This window comes from Coffea eugenioides, chromosome 4 (assembly GCF_003713205.1).
Source record: "Coffea eugenioides isolate CCC68of chromosome 4, Ceug_1.0, whole genome shotgun sequence".
Lineage (NCBI taxonomy): Eukaryota > Viridiplantae > Streptophyta > Magnoliopsida > Gentianales > Rubiaceae > Coffea > Coffea eugenioides.
The window spans coordinates 3,929,445-3,947,187 of NC_040038.1; the positions used below are offsets into that span (position 1 = coordinate 3,929,445).

Sequence of the window (17,743 nt, forward strand, 5' to 3'; positions counted from 1 at the left end):
GTCAAATGACCCGATGCTAAATCCATAACACTGATACGAACAAAGGCAGCTAACAGAAATTCTTTTCTCCGTTCCTAATGTGTTGTTATACTTGCTTACAAATAAAATGGTTTTGTTATGCTTTTCGATTGACATTATTATATTCTAACGCTTTCAAGTATATGTTGTCAAATGATAAAAAAAACATTCATATATATATATATATATATATATATATATAAGTTAGAATTTTTTCTTTAAGGAAAAAAAAACACTAACTGTATATATTTTCTTACCATTGATTTGAACCCCGTTGCATCTTTTGGACTGCATTTTGCATTTTTCCCTTATAGTCAAAACAACAATCACAAATTACACCTTCGTCTTTTTCAATTTCCAAAAGTCTTCTCATCTTCCTGCTTTCCATTCCTTCTTCCCCCCCCCTCCAAAATAATCCCTTCAATTCCTTTTCCGTTAATAAAAGGAAAATCAGTAAAAAGAGACCGATACTACCAAGTGAGAAAATACTGCCAATTATCAAATCCATTATATTTATATCCACTTCAGCTTCTGAACCTTGTGCTATCTTCCCTCCACTCCCCCGCTGCCTCCCTCCAACCACCACCAAGCAGACCTTATCATGGCCGTTCCCGTGCCCCTTTCACCGCCAGCACAGCCGCGTCCACTGTCCTCGACTTCCCTCTTTAAGATTCATCAACCACTTGCTCTCACTTCTTCTTTCTCTCTCTTTCCCACATTTTCTTGCCCGCCAAAAAGACTATCTTTATCGCCCGCCAGCTCATCGCAGTACCGCACTACCATCAAAGCAGCAAGAACAACTGCAGCTAACGAATCGGATCCCAAGCTCGGTGTCTCACTTTACAAGCCTAAATCTTACGAAGTGCTCGTCACTGATGCTGCCAATTCTCTGTTCTGTGCTCTTAATGATGGCAAGACCCGCCTCGAAATCGAATTCCCGTAATTTTTCATCCCAATGTACCTACTTAAAGTTCTCACTTTTTGATTGAATATTACGGTTATTTTTAGTTTATTTGTCCAATTTTAGGCATGGATTTTTGTTGTTCATGTTGGAATTATTTTGCTCTTGCTATACCACTATTAATTTTTTTGCAGCAGGGTCAAATGAAGTCCTGTAGAGTTCTTTAATTTATGATCCTACATTTCGTCTTACGAATTTCAGCCGTGGGTTTTTTTTTGTTTTAGCTTATAATTGATGAATAAATGCGCACTCTTGCGAAAGAAAAAAAATTTTAAGTGCAGTTTAACTGAGGCAATTATTTCATCGAAGTAACAAAAATAACATTTATGATGTAGATAACAAATCAGGGACTTTATCATGTAGAATTAATCTAAGATGCATCTCAATTCCCCGAGTTAACATTGCATTGTAGGGTGCCTAAATTCTGGTAGTGTAATTGCTTATTAACATTGGCGTAATCGTGTTTCTTAATCTACTTCAGTATCTGTCGTTACCGCCTCGATTTCTCTCTTGCTTATGCTGACACCATTTTCGTCTTTGTGTTTTACTTTTCACTGGTTTGCATCAAAAAGTCCCTTGCCTAGCAACATGTCTTCTTATAAGGTAATTCGTAGCCGGCCTTTATTTACAGAGTTTGTTTTACATGGATCGCATGTCCTTTATTTTCCATAATTTGAGTGTGTCGTACTTATCCTTTTTCTGATGCAATTTGGAAATTGGAAAGGTATTGGCCTTTAACAAAAGATGTTACATGATATTGTCAAATTGCTGCATATGTGAAGGGATCATCAGATGAGTTCAGTGATGCCAATATTCAACTGGCTTTGGCAGTTGTAAAGAAACTTCAGGAGAGAACTGAAACAAGAGCTTGCATTGTAAGGCTAGACTTGTTTCGTTCACACACACACACACACATATACAGATAGAAACACGCTAAAAAGGGTATGAACTCTTATAACTCCTATTGGAATTCTAGGTGTTCCCAGATAAGCCAGAAAAGCGAAGGGCCACAGAACTCTTCAAAGCTGCCTTTGACTCAGTAAGAGAGTGTCTCATTTGTACATCACATACTGTTCTCTTCAGTCCGAGGTAGCTAATTCATATGTAGAAGCGCCTCAGGAGTCACATTGACTGTGAACTACCAGTGGAGTTGCTTTAATGCAGATTTTTTTTTGAGAAGGAATATTAATGGGATGTACATTGTATCACGTGAAGTTTATGGGCTCTTTATCTTCTCTTGCTGGAAGTGCTGAAATGACTTCATCTTATCAACTCCAATGGTTGCTTTAAGATCAACTGAGGGAGAAGAAAGGAAATTTTATAATACCTAGTGTTGTTAGGACAAGTTTTCAAGATTTTTTTCAGTGTCTAAAAACAGGTTTTCAAATAGTTTGAATCAATATTATACCTCATGTGTTTCTAATAAAGTCAGTGAATTTCACATACCAAAATTTCACAAGTGTTATTTAGGTATTGAGGCTCAGTATTGACCTCTTTTGTTCAATGTTTTTAATGGTATAAAGAGCAGTTGCATGGTTTTGTGCTGCATGTGCTTTTATGTTGAGACGGCGCAAGGCAAATCACAAAAATCTTCCACATGATGTGATGGTCCAGAAATTAATTGTTGTGAGGAAAGGAGAAAAGATACATGCATTGAAGGATTGACATCCAATTAAAACTAGAATATTACTTGACTGAATCAATAGTTACATTACTCATTATCTTGTATGATAGAAACCTCTTAGCCAATGTCTTATGATACTTAGATACATGAAATTGCTTGATGCTGCTTCTGGGAAAAATTGCCGGAGCTTTAACAATTTGTAAAGTCATATGATCTCGAGTGTTTATTTGTTTGTTTACGTGTTCAGATTGAAGGATTAACCATTGGATCCTTGGATGATATTCCTGCTGGTCCTATTACCACATTTCTTAGATCTGTACGGAACACCTTGGATTTCGATTTTGAGGATGAGAATGAAGGTTGGTTGAACGAATATAAGTGTCGCATTGCTTTCTGGAATTTAGACTAGACTTAGCGTATCCCTACAAGCTCATAATTGGTAAAATTAAATCTCTAGTATTTCATGACATAAAAAGTTCCTATAGTCAAAGTAATGGAAATATCATCATGAAACATGAAGGAACTATTGACATGCCAATGGATGAGAAATAAGGAGGTCTGATTTAATAGTCTGTTTCTTCTCCTTTGGATTTTGGCTGAGTGCAATATTCTTTCTGGAATTAATAGAAAAATAATCACTATACCAACCATTCCTTCCAAATGCAGGTCGTTGGAAGTCTGACAAGCCACCATCAATCTATATATTTATTAGTTCTAGCACACGTGATCTCTCAGTGATAGAGAAGTATGTGGTATGCTATCCTTGCAACTATAATTTCCTAGTACTTGATGTCTATAAACTTCACGTGCAAATGTGACTGCATAGATGATGTTTCATGTCCAATAGTTGAGCATCGGCAATTTGTCAAGGTTATTATTGGCATCATGCATATATAAGGCTCTCAAAAGGTTTTTGTAGGGGTATGAACCATTTGTATGGATAAGGCTGTATGCACCTAACCTTCCTGCCATGATGGTAGGGCTTTTGTCCGCAAGATAACAAATAACCACATCAACAGATTTCTCCTTTTTTTCATGCATGTTTGTGTTTAATTTCTAATACAAGAGTGTAGTGTTTCTTTGAAAGAATGAAATCCTTCTTAGATATGTAACTTTGCAAGGCAAGTGTGATTTTTTTGAAAAAACATATGAGAAGAATCAGAAGAAGCCGAGTGATGTAAGGCTATTACCTTGACTCCCATTTCCTCCTTTAACATCACCTATTAAAAAATAACCAATTAAAACATAAATACTGAATTAACCTGAGGCATTTGCAGGTTTTGCAGTTTACATTCCCAAGCTCCGGACTCTGAGTCTGAAACTTATTATAATTGACAAATTTAGAGGTTGTGTTACTGATTGCCAATCATGAACACTAGTTGTACTTCTTGCAGCCTGTACTTTTCTAAGTATAAAAAAGAAATTTATATGTGGTGCTCATATTCAGGTCACTGATGAGGCTTTTATTTCTTTTGCAATGATGCAGGAAAAATTTGCCACCTCCACTCCTACCCTTCTTTTCAATCTGGAGCTTGACACATTGCGGTACTTTATGATGACCCGACTTTTAGTTGGATTAGTGGTAGTCTCATCTTTGATTTGTTCCCTCTGACCAAGAACCAATCACAATTGCAGTGCTGACCTTGGTCTTCTTGGCTTTCCAACGAAAGATTTACATTACAGATTCCTCTCTCAGTTTACTCCAGTTTTTTACATTCGAACAAGAGAATACTCAAAGGTAATAATTGCTGTCGTAGGTTTAACTTCCTGCTTGATTTCTCATAGTACATTTTACAGATCTTTGTTTTCTGATTTGGAAGACAATTGCAGTGGCACCTTATGTAGTGAATTATAGTGGAGCATTGTTTCGTCAATACCCTGGTGAGATATATAGCTGTCACGCATTCTTATAATACAACTCCTTATCATTTTCTTTTCTCTCTGCATCTTATAATGTTCCTATCTTTTGCTTCTACTGCTGATGCAGATTTGCTTTATTTTAATCAGGAGATTTCGTATAAATTCTCCAATAATGATTACTAGAAATATATGGCTCTTAAGTCTTACCTCAATCATAAGTTCTCAATGGTATGATATTCATTGAGGAGAATTTGGAGCAAAATTTTGGAAGAAAATCCATCTTTTGATGTTATTGTTTTGCATTTTTCTGTAACACCTTAAAAGCACAAAGATTGGTTCTGCTTTCATCCCTGTAGCTTACACATTGGTACTTCTACTTCACAGTGTGCCATTAGCTATACAATCTTAATATGTAGCATATAGCAAGACACAAGACTCATGATTAGCTAACAAAATACAGTCATGCTCTTACATTCCCTCAAAATTTGCAGGGCCTTGGCAGGTTATGTTGAAACAAACAGATGGTTCTTTTGCTTGTGTTGCTGAGAGTACAACTCGCTTCGCCCTTGGTGAAGTAAGAATCCTCACTAATCCTTAACAAATTCTAAGGCGTTATTATTATTTGTTAACTTAAGATTTTCTTGGCCTGCCAGGCCAAGGAAGAACTGTTGAGGGTCCTTGGACTGCAGGAGGAAGAAGGAAGCTCACTTGAATTTCTTCGAAGAGGCTACAAGGTTGTATTTCAGAGTAGTTTCCTGAGATCTCTCCCCTCCCTCAACTCCCCCCCAACCCCCAACAAAACCAAAACCCCCAACAACACCCCTTCTGGCTTCCTCTGGATATGCATCTGTTGTCCTTGCATAACTGCACCTTTTCCATTACTCCTGGTCCTTGCTCACATACTTGAATTGAAAAATTCTCATTTGAAGTACATAATTTCAGACTATCACTTGGTGGGAAGAAAATATTGATCTGGAACAGTCTGCTGCTTGGCGGAGCTGAACAGTAGCAATGGCAATGAGACAACTTTCACAGGGGAGAGGAAATTGAAGAATGAGAGAAACGAGTTCACTACATGGGTTGGGTGTTTGTAGTGGGAACCAATATGTATAAAGGAAACTCAGTTAATAGATTAAGTTACACATTCACCTTCATACCGTTCCCCTTCCTACAACTCAGCAGAAATTGTCTGCTTGCTTTACAAATGTATCGCAGTTGCTTTGAAACTGCAGAAATGGAAAGTCTTTTTTTTTTAAAGTAGTGGATTATTAAGTTCATTCGTAGAGGCTTCCAAAGTTTATAATCTCCAAGGAGCCCTAGCGATGAGAGATCAGATTGTCAAGACTGATTTTATGCTTTATTTCTGTTCTTGATTTTGTTTTCTGGCAATATTCAAAAAGAAAATTGCAATTGAGACTTGAGACTTGAGAGTGGGTATTTGTTTCTCTTCATCCCGTACATGATCCTTTTCTACCTGATACAAGTAGTTCTAAATATTTTGACGCACGCTGGTTAGTTTCTATATTTAACTTTTCCTCATTTGTTCTCGAAGCCAGATAATACCACAGATCAATTGAAAACTATCCTCATTTGAAGCGGATTAACATAAATGCTTTTCAACTACTAAGAGGACATTTGGTCTACAGCACAGATTACTGCTAGAGATGCTGCTTGGATACAGAAGAAATTTCACTTAGTACAGCAGATCCGGATTTCTATTTCACCTGACAAGTTAATCTACAGTTTAATCAACTTCTCAATCCACAACATCAGTGTTGGAATCAGGAGAGCTTGGCGCAGCTTCATCCAGCAGTTATAAACCAGCTTCAAAGTCAGGTTCGGGGGGCTTTTGCGGCTTTATCAACCTGGAGCTACGAATCCTGTGAACACCACGCAAAGCGTTGGCGGCAAATCTTGAGGCGTACATCGCAGCTCCAAAGCTGGATGATGGGACTGAGTTGGATTCATATTCTTCATCTTCTGCGGCTTCATCTTCAAGGCGACGAATTTCCATGTGCTTCCTCCTTGAATAGCGCCTCCATGCAGCCTGGATGAAGGTGGCGGCCCAAGTTCTCCACTGCTGTGAGTAAAAACGGAAGGTATGCTGCACTTGTCGACTATGAATGCGCCTGAACTGACTGGTAATGTATTTCACTTCATCTGCTATCAAGGCAAACGCCTCCACTTCTGTTAAAGCCTTGACAGTACGAGTAGATGGTGGTAAGTTGGAACCAGCTTTAGGATCCAATGCCCAAGTGAGGAGCTCCTCCCCACAAAAGTCACCTTGTTTCAAAAGACCTCGATTGAAAAATCCACTTCTCCCACCATCTGTTGTTACGCTCTCCAGGCGACCACGGATTATAAACAACATCTCGTCTACTGGATCCCCTTCTCGGACAATGTATGTATTTTCTGTGCATAAACTTGGTTTAAGTCTCTCACAGATTGCATCAAGCAACCTCTCATCCATATTGGCAAATAAAGGAACCTGCAAGCTCCCATTACTAAAATCAATAGCAACATATAAATGTTTATAATCGTTCAATGCTCATACATGATCATATACCATGCCATATTTCATCTGGCGCCTTTACAACCAGAAAAAGAAATCTTAAAAAATGTCACCCCAAAGTTATCATACACAGAAATACCCTTTGTCTTCATATTCTTGTTGACAACGACACAAGATAGAAAGTAGCTTCACAGACATGTATCAGATAATTCTACTCCCCAACAACGGAATATTTATCTAAATTTGAGGGCTCGGGAGAAAAGCAACCATCAAATGCTTTTACCTATTATCTCATAGTCCCAATGCACATCTAAAAGAAAAGCTCACGTGGCAGTAAACAACTACAATAACAGGGGATAAAAGTTATATAACACTTACTCTTCTGACCAAATTCAAACAGAGATGCCGCTTGATATCCCTCCTGAGATCTTTTGGCAGACTCTGGACCAAGCTCTCTTCATCTACTCCTCTTGTTTCCATCCATTTGTACTGATCATAGCGCCGAACTCTTTCTCTTAGTTCAGGGGGAAGCACTCTATGATGCATCCACTGCTCAGAGTCACGTCTTTTAATTCTCATCTCCTCAAGCCGAACAGTCATAGATTGAAGATAAGTCTGTCGGAGAAACCGCAAGAGTCAAGAAAGTCTTGCTTTCATTGTAGAAAATAATTGGTGTCTTAAAGATAAAATACTGTACGGATGTACTGCATAAACTTTGTACAATGGCTCTTTATACTCATTTAGAAAACTGCAGAAAAAAGAAAAACTTATGAATTCGGTATTCTTATTGATACATATGGCTTTGAGTAAGAATTTGAAAAAAGCCTTGGTACCCAACAAAGAAATCCTTATAATGAAAAGGAACTGTAAATGCAACAAAAATGTGCAAGTTAAATCCCTGTAAAGCTGTTCTGATCATAAACCTAATAACAGTATTCAATTCTTATCCAACGTATGGGATTCTGGGCTACCAAGCCGATGCTTCTGCAATTTCATCTGCTAAGCAGGTTGTGACACAGTGCTAGCAATAAATCGTTGACCCAAAATAGGTGATTTAGCTAGTGTAGTGATCTGTATAAGTGCAGATTCTGTTTAAAATGTAAAGACATTGTATAGTAAGAATAATTTTGCAATTTATCATGTAATATCTTTATAGACGTTTTCTTTGTTAATCAGCAGAAATGAACAGATTAGTTCCATTGCCACAGTGTGCTGGTAAACTAAAGAAAACATCTGCAATTGATTTCTTACGCACCTGCATGTTACCGATGAGAAGAGCAAACAAAATGAGACCAAAAATTGCAATCGCTATGGAGAATATAACCTCTCCAGGATAAGTACTGGTTTCAAGCCCCTGACCAAGTGTACTGGAAAAAATGAAACATCAAAATGAGCTCTGAATACTGCACGCTACTCAACAGTTAAATTCTCTAAGCATATTGGAGAAGTAATGAATTTAGTAAATAGTTCATTTATGGCTTTTGTTACCAAACTATTTGCAACCCAGTCAATCAAATATTATATGCTTTCTCATGCGCAGCTTATACAAAAGACATGCACATGCACTAACATGTACAGGATTTTGATTTTCTTTTCTGCATAGCCCTCCCTCGGATTCAGTTTTTTGACAAGTTAATTGAGGAGGGAAAATCTCACTGGTAAAAGTGACATTTCAGAGCTTGTCTAAGATATTCCAAAATTAGCTCCTGCATCTTTTCAGTTAAACATGATAAGGAAAGTGAATGCGTATAATTTATCACAGAAATGCAAAAGACTCCAAAACAATATTTTAGCTGATAAGCATTGCACGGTGCTGCTTTTCCCCTCCCCACTTTCTCTCGAAGTCCGTCAGAAGTGGAGGGGACTCTAAATTTCAGTGGAATCCTGAATTATCATTGACAGAATGGCAGTGTAGATAGTATCCAATTTTTAAACATTTTAGCAGCTTACCTCAAATTCTGGAGGCCCCACCATAAACAGTAAAAGTATTTAGAGATAAAATATTCGGATTCAACAACTCCAGATGTTAAAGCATTTGCATAAATCCCATAATCGAATGCTGAATATGTATCATTAATAGCACAGCGAGAACCGAGAACTGTCTGGGTGACGTTTTCCCAATTTGAATTACTTGGTCTCTCACTTGCACAATAGAGAAGATTAGCATTAGCTTTGCACATGTCACTGTCTTGACAGGCTTCCTCCCAGCATGCATCTCTGCGTTCCACAGCTAATAGGTACCAAAAGGCCCCAACAATCTGTAGTGTCAGAGTAACATATGAGCTCAACATTTTTGTAGAGAGAAACTAGAGCAACGTGAGCAAGTAAAGCAGTTCCTTCAAGTAGCTCAGGTTTTTTATTTTCTGTTTCTGAGTTGGTGATTCAGAAAATCTTATTGCAGCAAAAGGACACCGTTTGAAAGTCAATTAGTTAAATTGTATCATATGAAAGACCATGATCTTTCTTAGGATGATTCACCTCAGTAGAGTCTCCATTCAATGATCAAAGATAGCAGTAAAATTGCAAAGAATGCCAGAGTAGAGTTTCGCCTTATAAGTAGCTGATTCTCTTTATTTGTTCATTAGTATCTTCAGAGCAACTTACATGGCTAGAAAGCAAAAACCACAGCAGATAGTATACGGCACCAGCCCAAGCACTTTCTGCAAAAACTCCAGCTGTTTTTTTCAACTCTGACATCAATGGTAAAAACCGCAAAAACCTGGGGATATATTGGAGAAACACAATGAATACTAATGCTTGTTTTGTTGCCAAGACATCTGAACCTTTTGCCCTATGAAGAAATCTCCACACAACAATCTGCGGATAAAAAATGATGTAATGGCAAATCAGATCAAGGATTTCCTGTAGTCTAATATTATGATATAGCAAAACAAATGTGCACTCATTCTGGTAGTCATTTCCTCCTATAAAAGGGAGATGCTACAAAAAACAGATGCCATTACTTGTTAAATGTTGCTTGGTGTAATCATCTAAATATAGGATCCTATTAAAGAGTCAAAAAGGGCAACAATCACTTCCGATGTCTCTAAAGTAAGAACTTCGTTTAAGTGGTGGTAACATAACTCTCACTCAGAAGCAGATTTGATATCAGCTCCCGCTTGGAGCTGTGTTTTAACTATTTCGAATATCAAACTATTTGTCTTAGATAACTGCAATGGCATAGGTTAGTAAAAGTGCCCTTTACAACTAAGTTGTTTGGGTATAGTGCAATTGTCAGCTGATGAAGTAAAAACTTTAACATATATTTATGAAGGATGGGAAGATCTAATTGACAATGTGGGCAATTAAATTTGAAATTTCTTTACCATGCTTTGGGATGTCAAATGTCACTCATGCAGAAATCATTATGTAAACCACTTTAACTTCCATTAGCTGTTCAAAAAGAAAGAAAAGCACGAACCAAACCTGTGGTAGAGGTAGCACAGAGAGAAGATCTACTATAAAATAACGATGTGTGTATCTTTTTGCAATTTGTTTAGGATCTATCACAAGTTCACCACGGCCAAACACTCGGGATGATGGTGCAATGTAAGCTGTCCGGAACTGCAGAACCATGCGAATAAGGTAAAATGCATCTACTAATGTCCGAAGAGTTGTAGTTGTGTGAGCTAAACTGTTATCTATGTGAAGGCACATCTCTTTACTCCGGAAAACTGGAAGATACAGAAACAGAGGATCTATTGATACTGCAAGGGTGCAGGAACAAACCAAAAGTTTGTTCCAGAATAAGAGAGACTTGTCTTGAGGATCAAAAACTTTTCTCCCAGAAACTTTAAGATCTTCTGGGAACACAGCACGGCTGACTCCAGATTTTAGTGATCTGCCCAAGGTAATAATACCCTCGGATCCTCTTTTCATCCCTACCCTAAATGATTTTGATGGTTTGTTGGAAGAACGATTGGCACCAGTCAGTCCCTCTAAGCTAAACCCAATTCTTGTTTTTCCAGGCATATCAGCTTTAAATGATAAATTAGAGTCCAAATCATCTAACCTACAACACAAACAAGTGTCAAATTATCATCTACAAACATTAATAAACATTTCATAGAGCCAAGCAAATGCAGATTAAGTCATCCAACAGAGGCTTCAAGCAATGTATACAAAAGAATAACCAGTACTCCAGCATCATTATAACCATCTATCATGCCACAGTATTTACAAGACAATATTTCAAAGGTTCTTACCAACTATACCTCCAGTACTCGAGTATTAAAAGGATGAGCATATATTAAGTATAACGAGGAATGCAACTTAATTTGTTTTCATTAAGGATGAGCATAATTAAGTAACTTAATTTGTTTTCGTTCTGGATATCTATACTTGCCATCTTGTCTAGGGGCAACACATCAATTTACTAGATCCCATTCTGAGTGATCGCATATGAGATAACATCAATCTCCTTTAAGCCCTTAATTGATTGTGAATGCATGAGAGAGACATGTACAGGCTTAAAATCAAGTTAGTAAGAAACAGGAATTAGTGGTTCTGGAACTATCAGTTGTATCATATCAATGAAAGAATATGCCTCACATCAAATTTTCAGGATCTCTCCCAGAAATGAAACAAATATATACATGCAAAATTTCAGGATTCCTTGCAGTCTGCAGAAATACACGCACAGTCTTAAGCATTCCAAAAGAGGGGGAGAAGGGAGGACTAACAGGAAACCACTTAAGAGTAATATTGAAAACCTAAAATGCTGAAAAGCCTTTCACTCTAGCTAAAGGAAACTGTAAAGACATATTTTAACTTGCTGATAATTTGTTCATTCACCCAACAACATGACGTCCTGAATGGTTTTAATGCTAGAACATCAATTACCACCCTACCAGGAACTTACAATCGCCATGGAAGAGGAAGCAAAACAAAGGCAAAATCAAATGACCTTCGACCATACATGCATAAGGTAGTTAATATGATTGTGAGACTCTTTAGGATGATTATAACACCATCAGTGGCACCATATAAAGCAAAAAAGTAGGCCCATAAAGCAGCTAAAGTCAAAGAACCAAAAAAGTCCATATATTATAATTGACATAACCACAAATTCTTAATAAAATTACCATATCCCTGCAAGGCTGGTGCATTATCTTACCTGACAAACTTCTCTTTCTTGCCGCCCATAAACTGAGCCTTGTAGTTACTGAACATTTTGTAACACTGACAACATAGAGAATGAAGGTTCGCTTAATCCAAATATCAATTTCTTGTGAAGAATGCTGTACTGGTGTACCATAGGTCGGGCATCACGGTAATGCAATTCCTTTGCTGCACAATGATATATGATACAGCATGTGAATTCACATCTAACGAAGCAAATGACATACCTCGCAAGGTAGCTTAGGCAGCCACATTGTCTCAGATGATCAATTAATTGGAAACATCAGAAGTAACTTAAGCTGAGGAAATATCAAGTCTCTTGTCCAGAGTGCAAATTTTCAGACTAACAAGGGGGAAAAAAACTTTTTATTTTTCAAAGGGATCATAAAAAGGAAATTATTGAATCACCGAAAATGCAGCAAGCAGGGAACGTAGAAACCAAGACAACAACGTTTTACAACTTTTCATATTTTTCTGGTGATATCAACATTTCGTAAATGCCCCATCTTAAAAAATGTCAAATCCCCTGCTTTAATTGGTCGGAAGTCTTTCATCCCGTTGATCATACAAATGAATAAAAAAAAAAATCCTTAGTCTAACTACATTGCCTTTTTATGAATGTGAACAGGAATATTTCAAACAGATGACAGAATTGCATAAAAAGAATCCTTAAAACGAATGATTGACTTACAGGAACATGCGTCCAGTTTTGGTTCCCCAAAATGCTCTTCTCAAATGGGATGTTTGTATCCAATCCAATGAAAAACGGAAAAGGAATTTCTGGAAATTTAGTAATTTTCCCAGAGAAAGAATGATGGTTTTTCGTTTGGACGGAAATGCGCGCGAAGTGGATATCCTGCCCATTCAGATTGAGCAAACGGATTTGGAAAAAAATACTAACCGATTAAAGCGGTTAAAGAATCGTCAGACTCTGTCCCTTTTTTAAGAAAACAAATCAATAAACTCGACTGTGTTTTGCATGATTCAAGAATTGGAGAAATTATGTAAATAAACTAAAGTTTGAGTCTTGCACAAATAGTATGTTTGGTAAATTCTGTAGTGTGTTCACCTAATCGAATATAGGTGTGGAAAGTAAAGAATATGGCACAGAGGCCACCACGTTGCAACCTGACAAGTAGGGATCATGAAGGGAATGTTTGTAAAAAAGGAAGTGATGACTTATAACCGCGGTTTGGAAATGTAGGGTACTATAGAAGCTGGAAATGTATTGGGGTGTCACGGAATTAACATAAATATAATGGGCCTAGAAATAAAACACCGAAGATGAAGCTTAAGCAGTACTAAACACAGTCATGCTTGGCTTTGAAGCAACATATGATCATTATTAAATAACGAGCTGAGAGCCTTTAAGAAATGAAACTTAAGAAAATAAATATTTAAAATATTAATTTTTTTAATTATCTAATCTATTTTGATTATAGACGTTCTAATATATAGTCATTTGGAGAACTTCTAAAGCTGAAGTACTGAATCCTTTTTGGACTTTTAATAAATTTGAGTTATTTTTCTTTTGGTTTCTCACTTTTCTAACAACTTTTATCTAACCTACTAAATTTAAATTATTAAAATTGATTTTAATTGTTATATTAGTAAAATATTAACATTTGTGAAAATTGGATTCGTGGGAAGACAGATTGTTGTCTGTTTCACATTTAATTGAATACAAATATCTCTACTTTACATAAAGCGTACAAGGCTGAGGAACAGTGAATTCCAATTGATTCTCCCGATTATGGGTATTACATCAACAAAATACTATCTATTTATGGATATTTTATTCTGAATCATTACATTTATGTAAAATACATAAATATTTGTAACTAAAATTGAAAAACTGTCACACTAATGTTTTTACGAAAGGGAAATTAGTTGTCTTGTATTTAACATAAACTGATTTTTGTGAAAGTAGAAAGCATATTGCCCATAACATACCAGCTCTTTATGAGTTTTTTGCATTACATCAACCAAATACTAACTATTTATGGGTATTTTGCTCTGAATCATTAGATTTATGTAAAATACATAAATGTTTGTAACTAAAATTAAAAAAGTTTTACACTAATATTTTTACGAAAGGGAAACTAGTAAATTTTGTATTTAACAAATTTAAAATATGTGAAAGTAAAAAAGTTTTTACCCATAACATACCAGCTCTTTATGAGTTTTTTGCATTACGTCAACAAAATACTAACTATTTATGGGTATTTTACTCTAAATCATTATATTTATGTAAAATACATAAATGTTTGTAACTAAAATTGAAAAAGTATTATACTTATATTTTTACAAAAAGGAAACTGGTAGATTTTGCATTTAACAAATTTTAAATATGTGAAAGTAAAAAAAATTTTGCCCATAACATACCAGTTCTTTATGAGTTTTTTGCATTACATCAACAAAATACTAACTATTTATAGGTATTTTACTCTGAATCATTATATTTATGTAAAATACATAAATGTTTGTAACTAAAATTGAAAAAGTATTATACTTATATTTTTACGAAAGGGAAACTGATAGATTTTGCATTTAACAAATTTTAAATATGTGAAAGCAAAAAAGATTGCGCCCATAACATACCAACTCTTTATGAACTTTTTGCATTACATCAACAAAATACTAGCTATTTATGGGCATTTTATTCTGAATCACTACATTTATGTAAAATACATAAATGTTTGTAACTAAAATTGAAAAAGTGTTACACTGATATTTTTACGAAAGAGAAACTGGTAAAATTTGTATTTAACATAAATTAAATATGTTAAAGCAACATTACGGGTGATTTTATTAGTTACTTAATTTGTTGGTAAGAAACAATATTTTTTTTGCAAAATTTGTTCATTAGATTTTTTTAAATAATTAGGATATAAAGGTAAATTTTCACAATCTTTTATTAGCAATAGACCCCAATTTCCTCCTAAGCAGTGACGAAGCCAAGATTTTTTCCTTGGAGGAGGGGCCAAAATGATTGACAAATAAAATTATTTTAATATGTTATATTCAAAATAATTTTCATCTATTTAAATATATGGCATTCTAAAATATCAAATATTAACTTTAATTATAAAGGTATGTCTATTTAATAAATATGTAGTACAGTCATAACTAAAATTAAGACAAGAAATAATATTTGATTAAATATCTTATAGGAAAAAATGCACTTTTCATCTTCAAAGTTTGGGTAGTTGGCCAATTTCAACCTCAAAATTTCACCCCAAACATATTGCATCCTCAAAGTTTCGTAATTTTAGCCAATTAAGGACAATTGTCGGGAAATGAAAAATTGATCGTTAGAACCAACAATTTTACCTATAAATGGTACTTTGTTCTTATAATGGAGGAAAGCCATAAAGAACTGGTATTTTATTGGAGAACGGGTTTATTTTTATTTTATTCGATAAATAAATTTGTTTATAGAAAAATGGGTACTATCTTCTTTTGATGAAGGAAAGTCATAAAGAGTTGGTGTTTTATTGAAAAACGATTTTATTTTTATTTTATCCGAAAAATAAATTTGTTTATGGGAAAATGGGTACTCTGTTCTTAAAATGGAGAAAAGTCATAAAGAGCTGGTGTTTTATTGAAAAACGAATTTATTTTTATTTTATCCGATAAATAAATTTATTTATGGAAAAATGGGTACTCTGTTCTTATAATGGAGCAAAGCCATAAAGAGCTGATCTTTTATTAGAAAATGAATTTATTTTAATTTTATCCGATAAATAAATTTATTTATGAAAAAATTGGTACTCTGTTCTTATAATGGAGGAAAGTCATAAAGAGTTGGTCTTTTATGGAAAAGTGATACTTTACAGAAATTGACCGCAATTTGGTTTATAAAATAATCCCAAATAAAAATTTAGAATAAATTTATTTATTTTGAAAGTTGTATAACGGTCGTTAAAACTCCAGAAATTGGCAAAAAAATTTTGGGTTGGAGAAATGCAGAGAGAATAATGAGAAGAATTGAACTTTTTGTCCGTTGCAATTGTTTCGTTAAAAATGACTCCATTCGATTTTATCCATTTTTGTTAGGTAAAACCATTGGTTCTAACGATCAATTCTTCATTTCCCGTCAATTGTCCCTAATTGGCAAAAATTACGAAACCTTGAGGATGCAATAAAACACCAACTTTTTATGACTTTCCTCCATTTTAAGAACAGAGTACCCATTTTTTCATAAACATATTTATTTAAAAAAAATTCATTTTTTTAATAAAACACCAGTTCTTTATGACTTTTCTCCATTATAAGAACAGAGTACCCATTGTGAAAGCAAAAAGAAATTTGTTTATTGGATAAAATAAAAATAAACTCATTTTTCAATAAAACACCAACTCTTTATGACTTTTCTCCATTATAAAAAAAGAGTGCCCATTTTATCATAAACAAGTAACTTCTTTAATTAGAAACCATCGACCCCTTACCAAAGACGATCAAATGCAACTAAATGATTTTCTTGCAAGAAAGTTGCCAAAAGTAGCTTTGTGACTGTAGTTGCTACTTTTCTTTTTCAATCATTTTTTTAGCAAGAGGCATCATTAATGTCAATATTGAGATATAGCAAAAATTTTATACGAAATAACAAACCAATTTGTCATTACAAATACAAAACGAGCAACAATATATTACAACCAATACTATCAACAGTACAAAGCACAAAGATACTCAAATCAAATCCTAATTAGGCTTTAATATATACAATCAAAATTGTCAGGGATAACAAATGCTAAGATAAACCCTGTGCCGATATACAATGAGTATCATGTTTGCATTAATTGGCGAAGTTCATAATCGAAGTAGCTTGTAAGAGTTTCATAGCCAGGTTTACTACAATCCACCATCAACCTACAGAGTCCAATGGAAAAAAAAATTATTAAACTGAAATTTACATTGGTAGTTAGATAAATTAAACCTGCATTAGCCTACATATATCAACTAAGACATTGATCCTCATATTGTTGCATGAAAAGAAATGAAAATGAGGGACTTCAAAAGAAATGCTAAGGATCACTTTTATTAACCACAAGTACAAAATGTGAACTGAATTTCAAACTACAAGTTGGTAGCATGTACTTAAGATGAAGAAATCATTATGACCCCAATTGACATGAAACCAATTGTAAAGTAACGCCAAGGCTGTTTCCTTTAACACAAAAATAGTTAATGCATTCACCCATTGCAGCTCGTTCAAAATTGAGAAGTAGCTAAGCAAGTGTAACATTCGGACTTGGAAAGCATGAAATGAACTTGAAAAAAGGAATTAGCTTTTACTGCCAACAAGGCTTCCAAGGTGCAAATAGCCAATGAGATCCTTTTTTTCTAATCCTTATTATTTTTGTCCAGTATGTTCACTTAAAAGAAAACTATATTCTATTTACTAGATCTTTAGTTAAGAAATAAACAACAAAATTAAATCATCAAAAAGGCAAAAGACCAAATGCAAAACTTGCACAAACATTCAGGAGGAAAAGAAGGTATCACCTAAGAGAATCACATGCAGCGCAATGAAAGCATTAGAATTAGCCCAAAGGAAGGGAAAAAATATGCTTCACGAATGGTCCTACAACACCGAAACACAAAACAATAGATAATGATGAACCACCACAAACCAGTCCAAAGA

The 17,743-nt window shown here is 34.9% G+C and overlaps 2 protein-coding genes across 2 annotated transcripts; one reads left to right on the forward strand and one right to left on the reverse strand.

Annotated features, from left to right (window-relative positions):
• Positions 1 to 548: 548 nt before the first annotated feature.
• Positions 549 to 5,884, forward strand: LOC113768410 (protein LOW PSII ACCUMULATION 3, chloroplastic). The gene is made up of 12 exons (XM_027312750.1): positions 549 to 957; positions 1,552 to 1,582; positions 1,762 to 1,854; positions 1,956 to 2,018; positions 2,851 to 2,962; positions 3,270 to 3,355; positions 4,090 to 4,148; positions 4,239 to 4,341; positions 4,424 to 4,484; positions 4,955 to 5,037; positions 5,117 to 5,197; positions 5,406 to 5,884. The coding sequence occupies exons 1-12, from the start codon at positions 620 to 622 to the stop codon at positions 5,463 to 5,465; spliced, it is 1,170 nt and encodes a 389-aa protein (XP_027168551.1). The 5' UTR covers positions 549 to 619; the 3' UTR covers positions 5,466 to 5,884.
• A 152-nt stretch (positions 5,885 to 6,036) lies between these two features.
• LOC113768476 (putative cyclic nucleotide-gated ion channel 8) lies at positions 6,037 to 13,042 on the reverse strand. The gene is made up of 8 exons (XM_027312855.1): positions 12,788 to 13,042; positions 12,092 to 12,264; positions 10,402 to 10,987; positions 9,580 to 9,792; positions 8,926 to 9,233; positions 8,231 to 8,342; positions 7,354 to 7,590; positions 6,037 to 6,951 (listed from the first exon to the last, which is right to left on the reverse strand). The coding sequence occupies exons 2-8, from the start codon at positions 12,145 to 12,147 to the stop codon at positions 6,277 to 6,279; spliced, it is 2,187 nt and encodes a 728-aa protein (XP_027168656.1). The 5' UTR covers positions 12,148 to 12,264; positions 12,788 to 13,042; the 3' UTR covers positions 6,037 to 6,276.
• Between the last annotated feature and the right edge of the window lie 4,701 nt (positions 13,043 to 17,743).

Bases quoted from the DNA above. Each gene is read 5' to 3' on its own strand.
- LOC113768476 (XM_027312855.1), bottom strand. From the start codon at position 12,147: ATGTTCAGTAACTACAAGGCTCAGTTTATGGGCGGCAAGAAAGAGAAG. The intron at 10,988-12,091 runs GTAAGATAATGC...TTTGTGTTGTAG, and splicing joins AAGAAAGAGAAGTTTGTCAG to GTTAGATGATTTGGACTCTA. The intron at 6,952-7,353 runs GTAAGTGTTATA...GGGAGCTTGCAG, and splicing joins GTTTGAATTTGGTCAGAAGA to GTTCCTTTATTTGCCAATAT.
- LOC113768410 (XM_027312750.1), top strand. From the start codon at position 620: ATGGCCGTTCCCGTGCCCCTTTCACCGCCAGCACAGCCGCGTCCACTG. The intron at 1,855-1,955 runs GTAAGGCTAGAC...TTGGAATTCTAG, and splicing joins CTGAAACAAGAGCTTGCATT to GTGTTCCCAGATAAGCCAGA. The intron at 4,485-4,954 runs GTGAGATATATA...CAAAATTTGCAG, and splicing joins ATTGTTTCGTCAATACCCTG to GGCCTTGGCAGGTTATGTTG.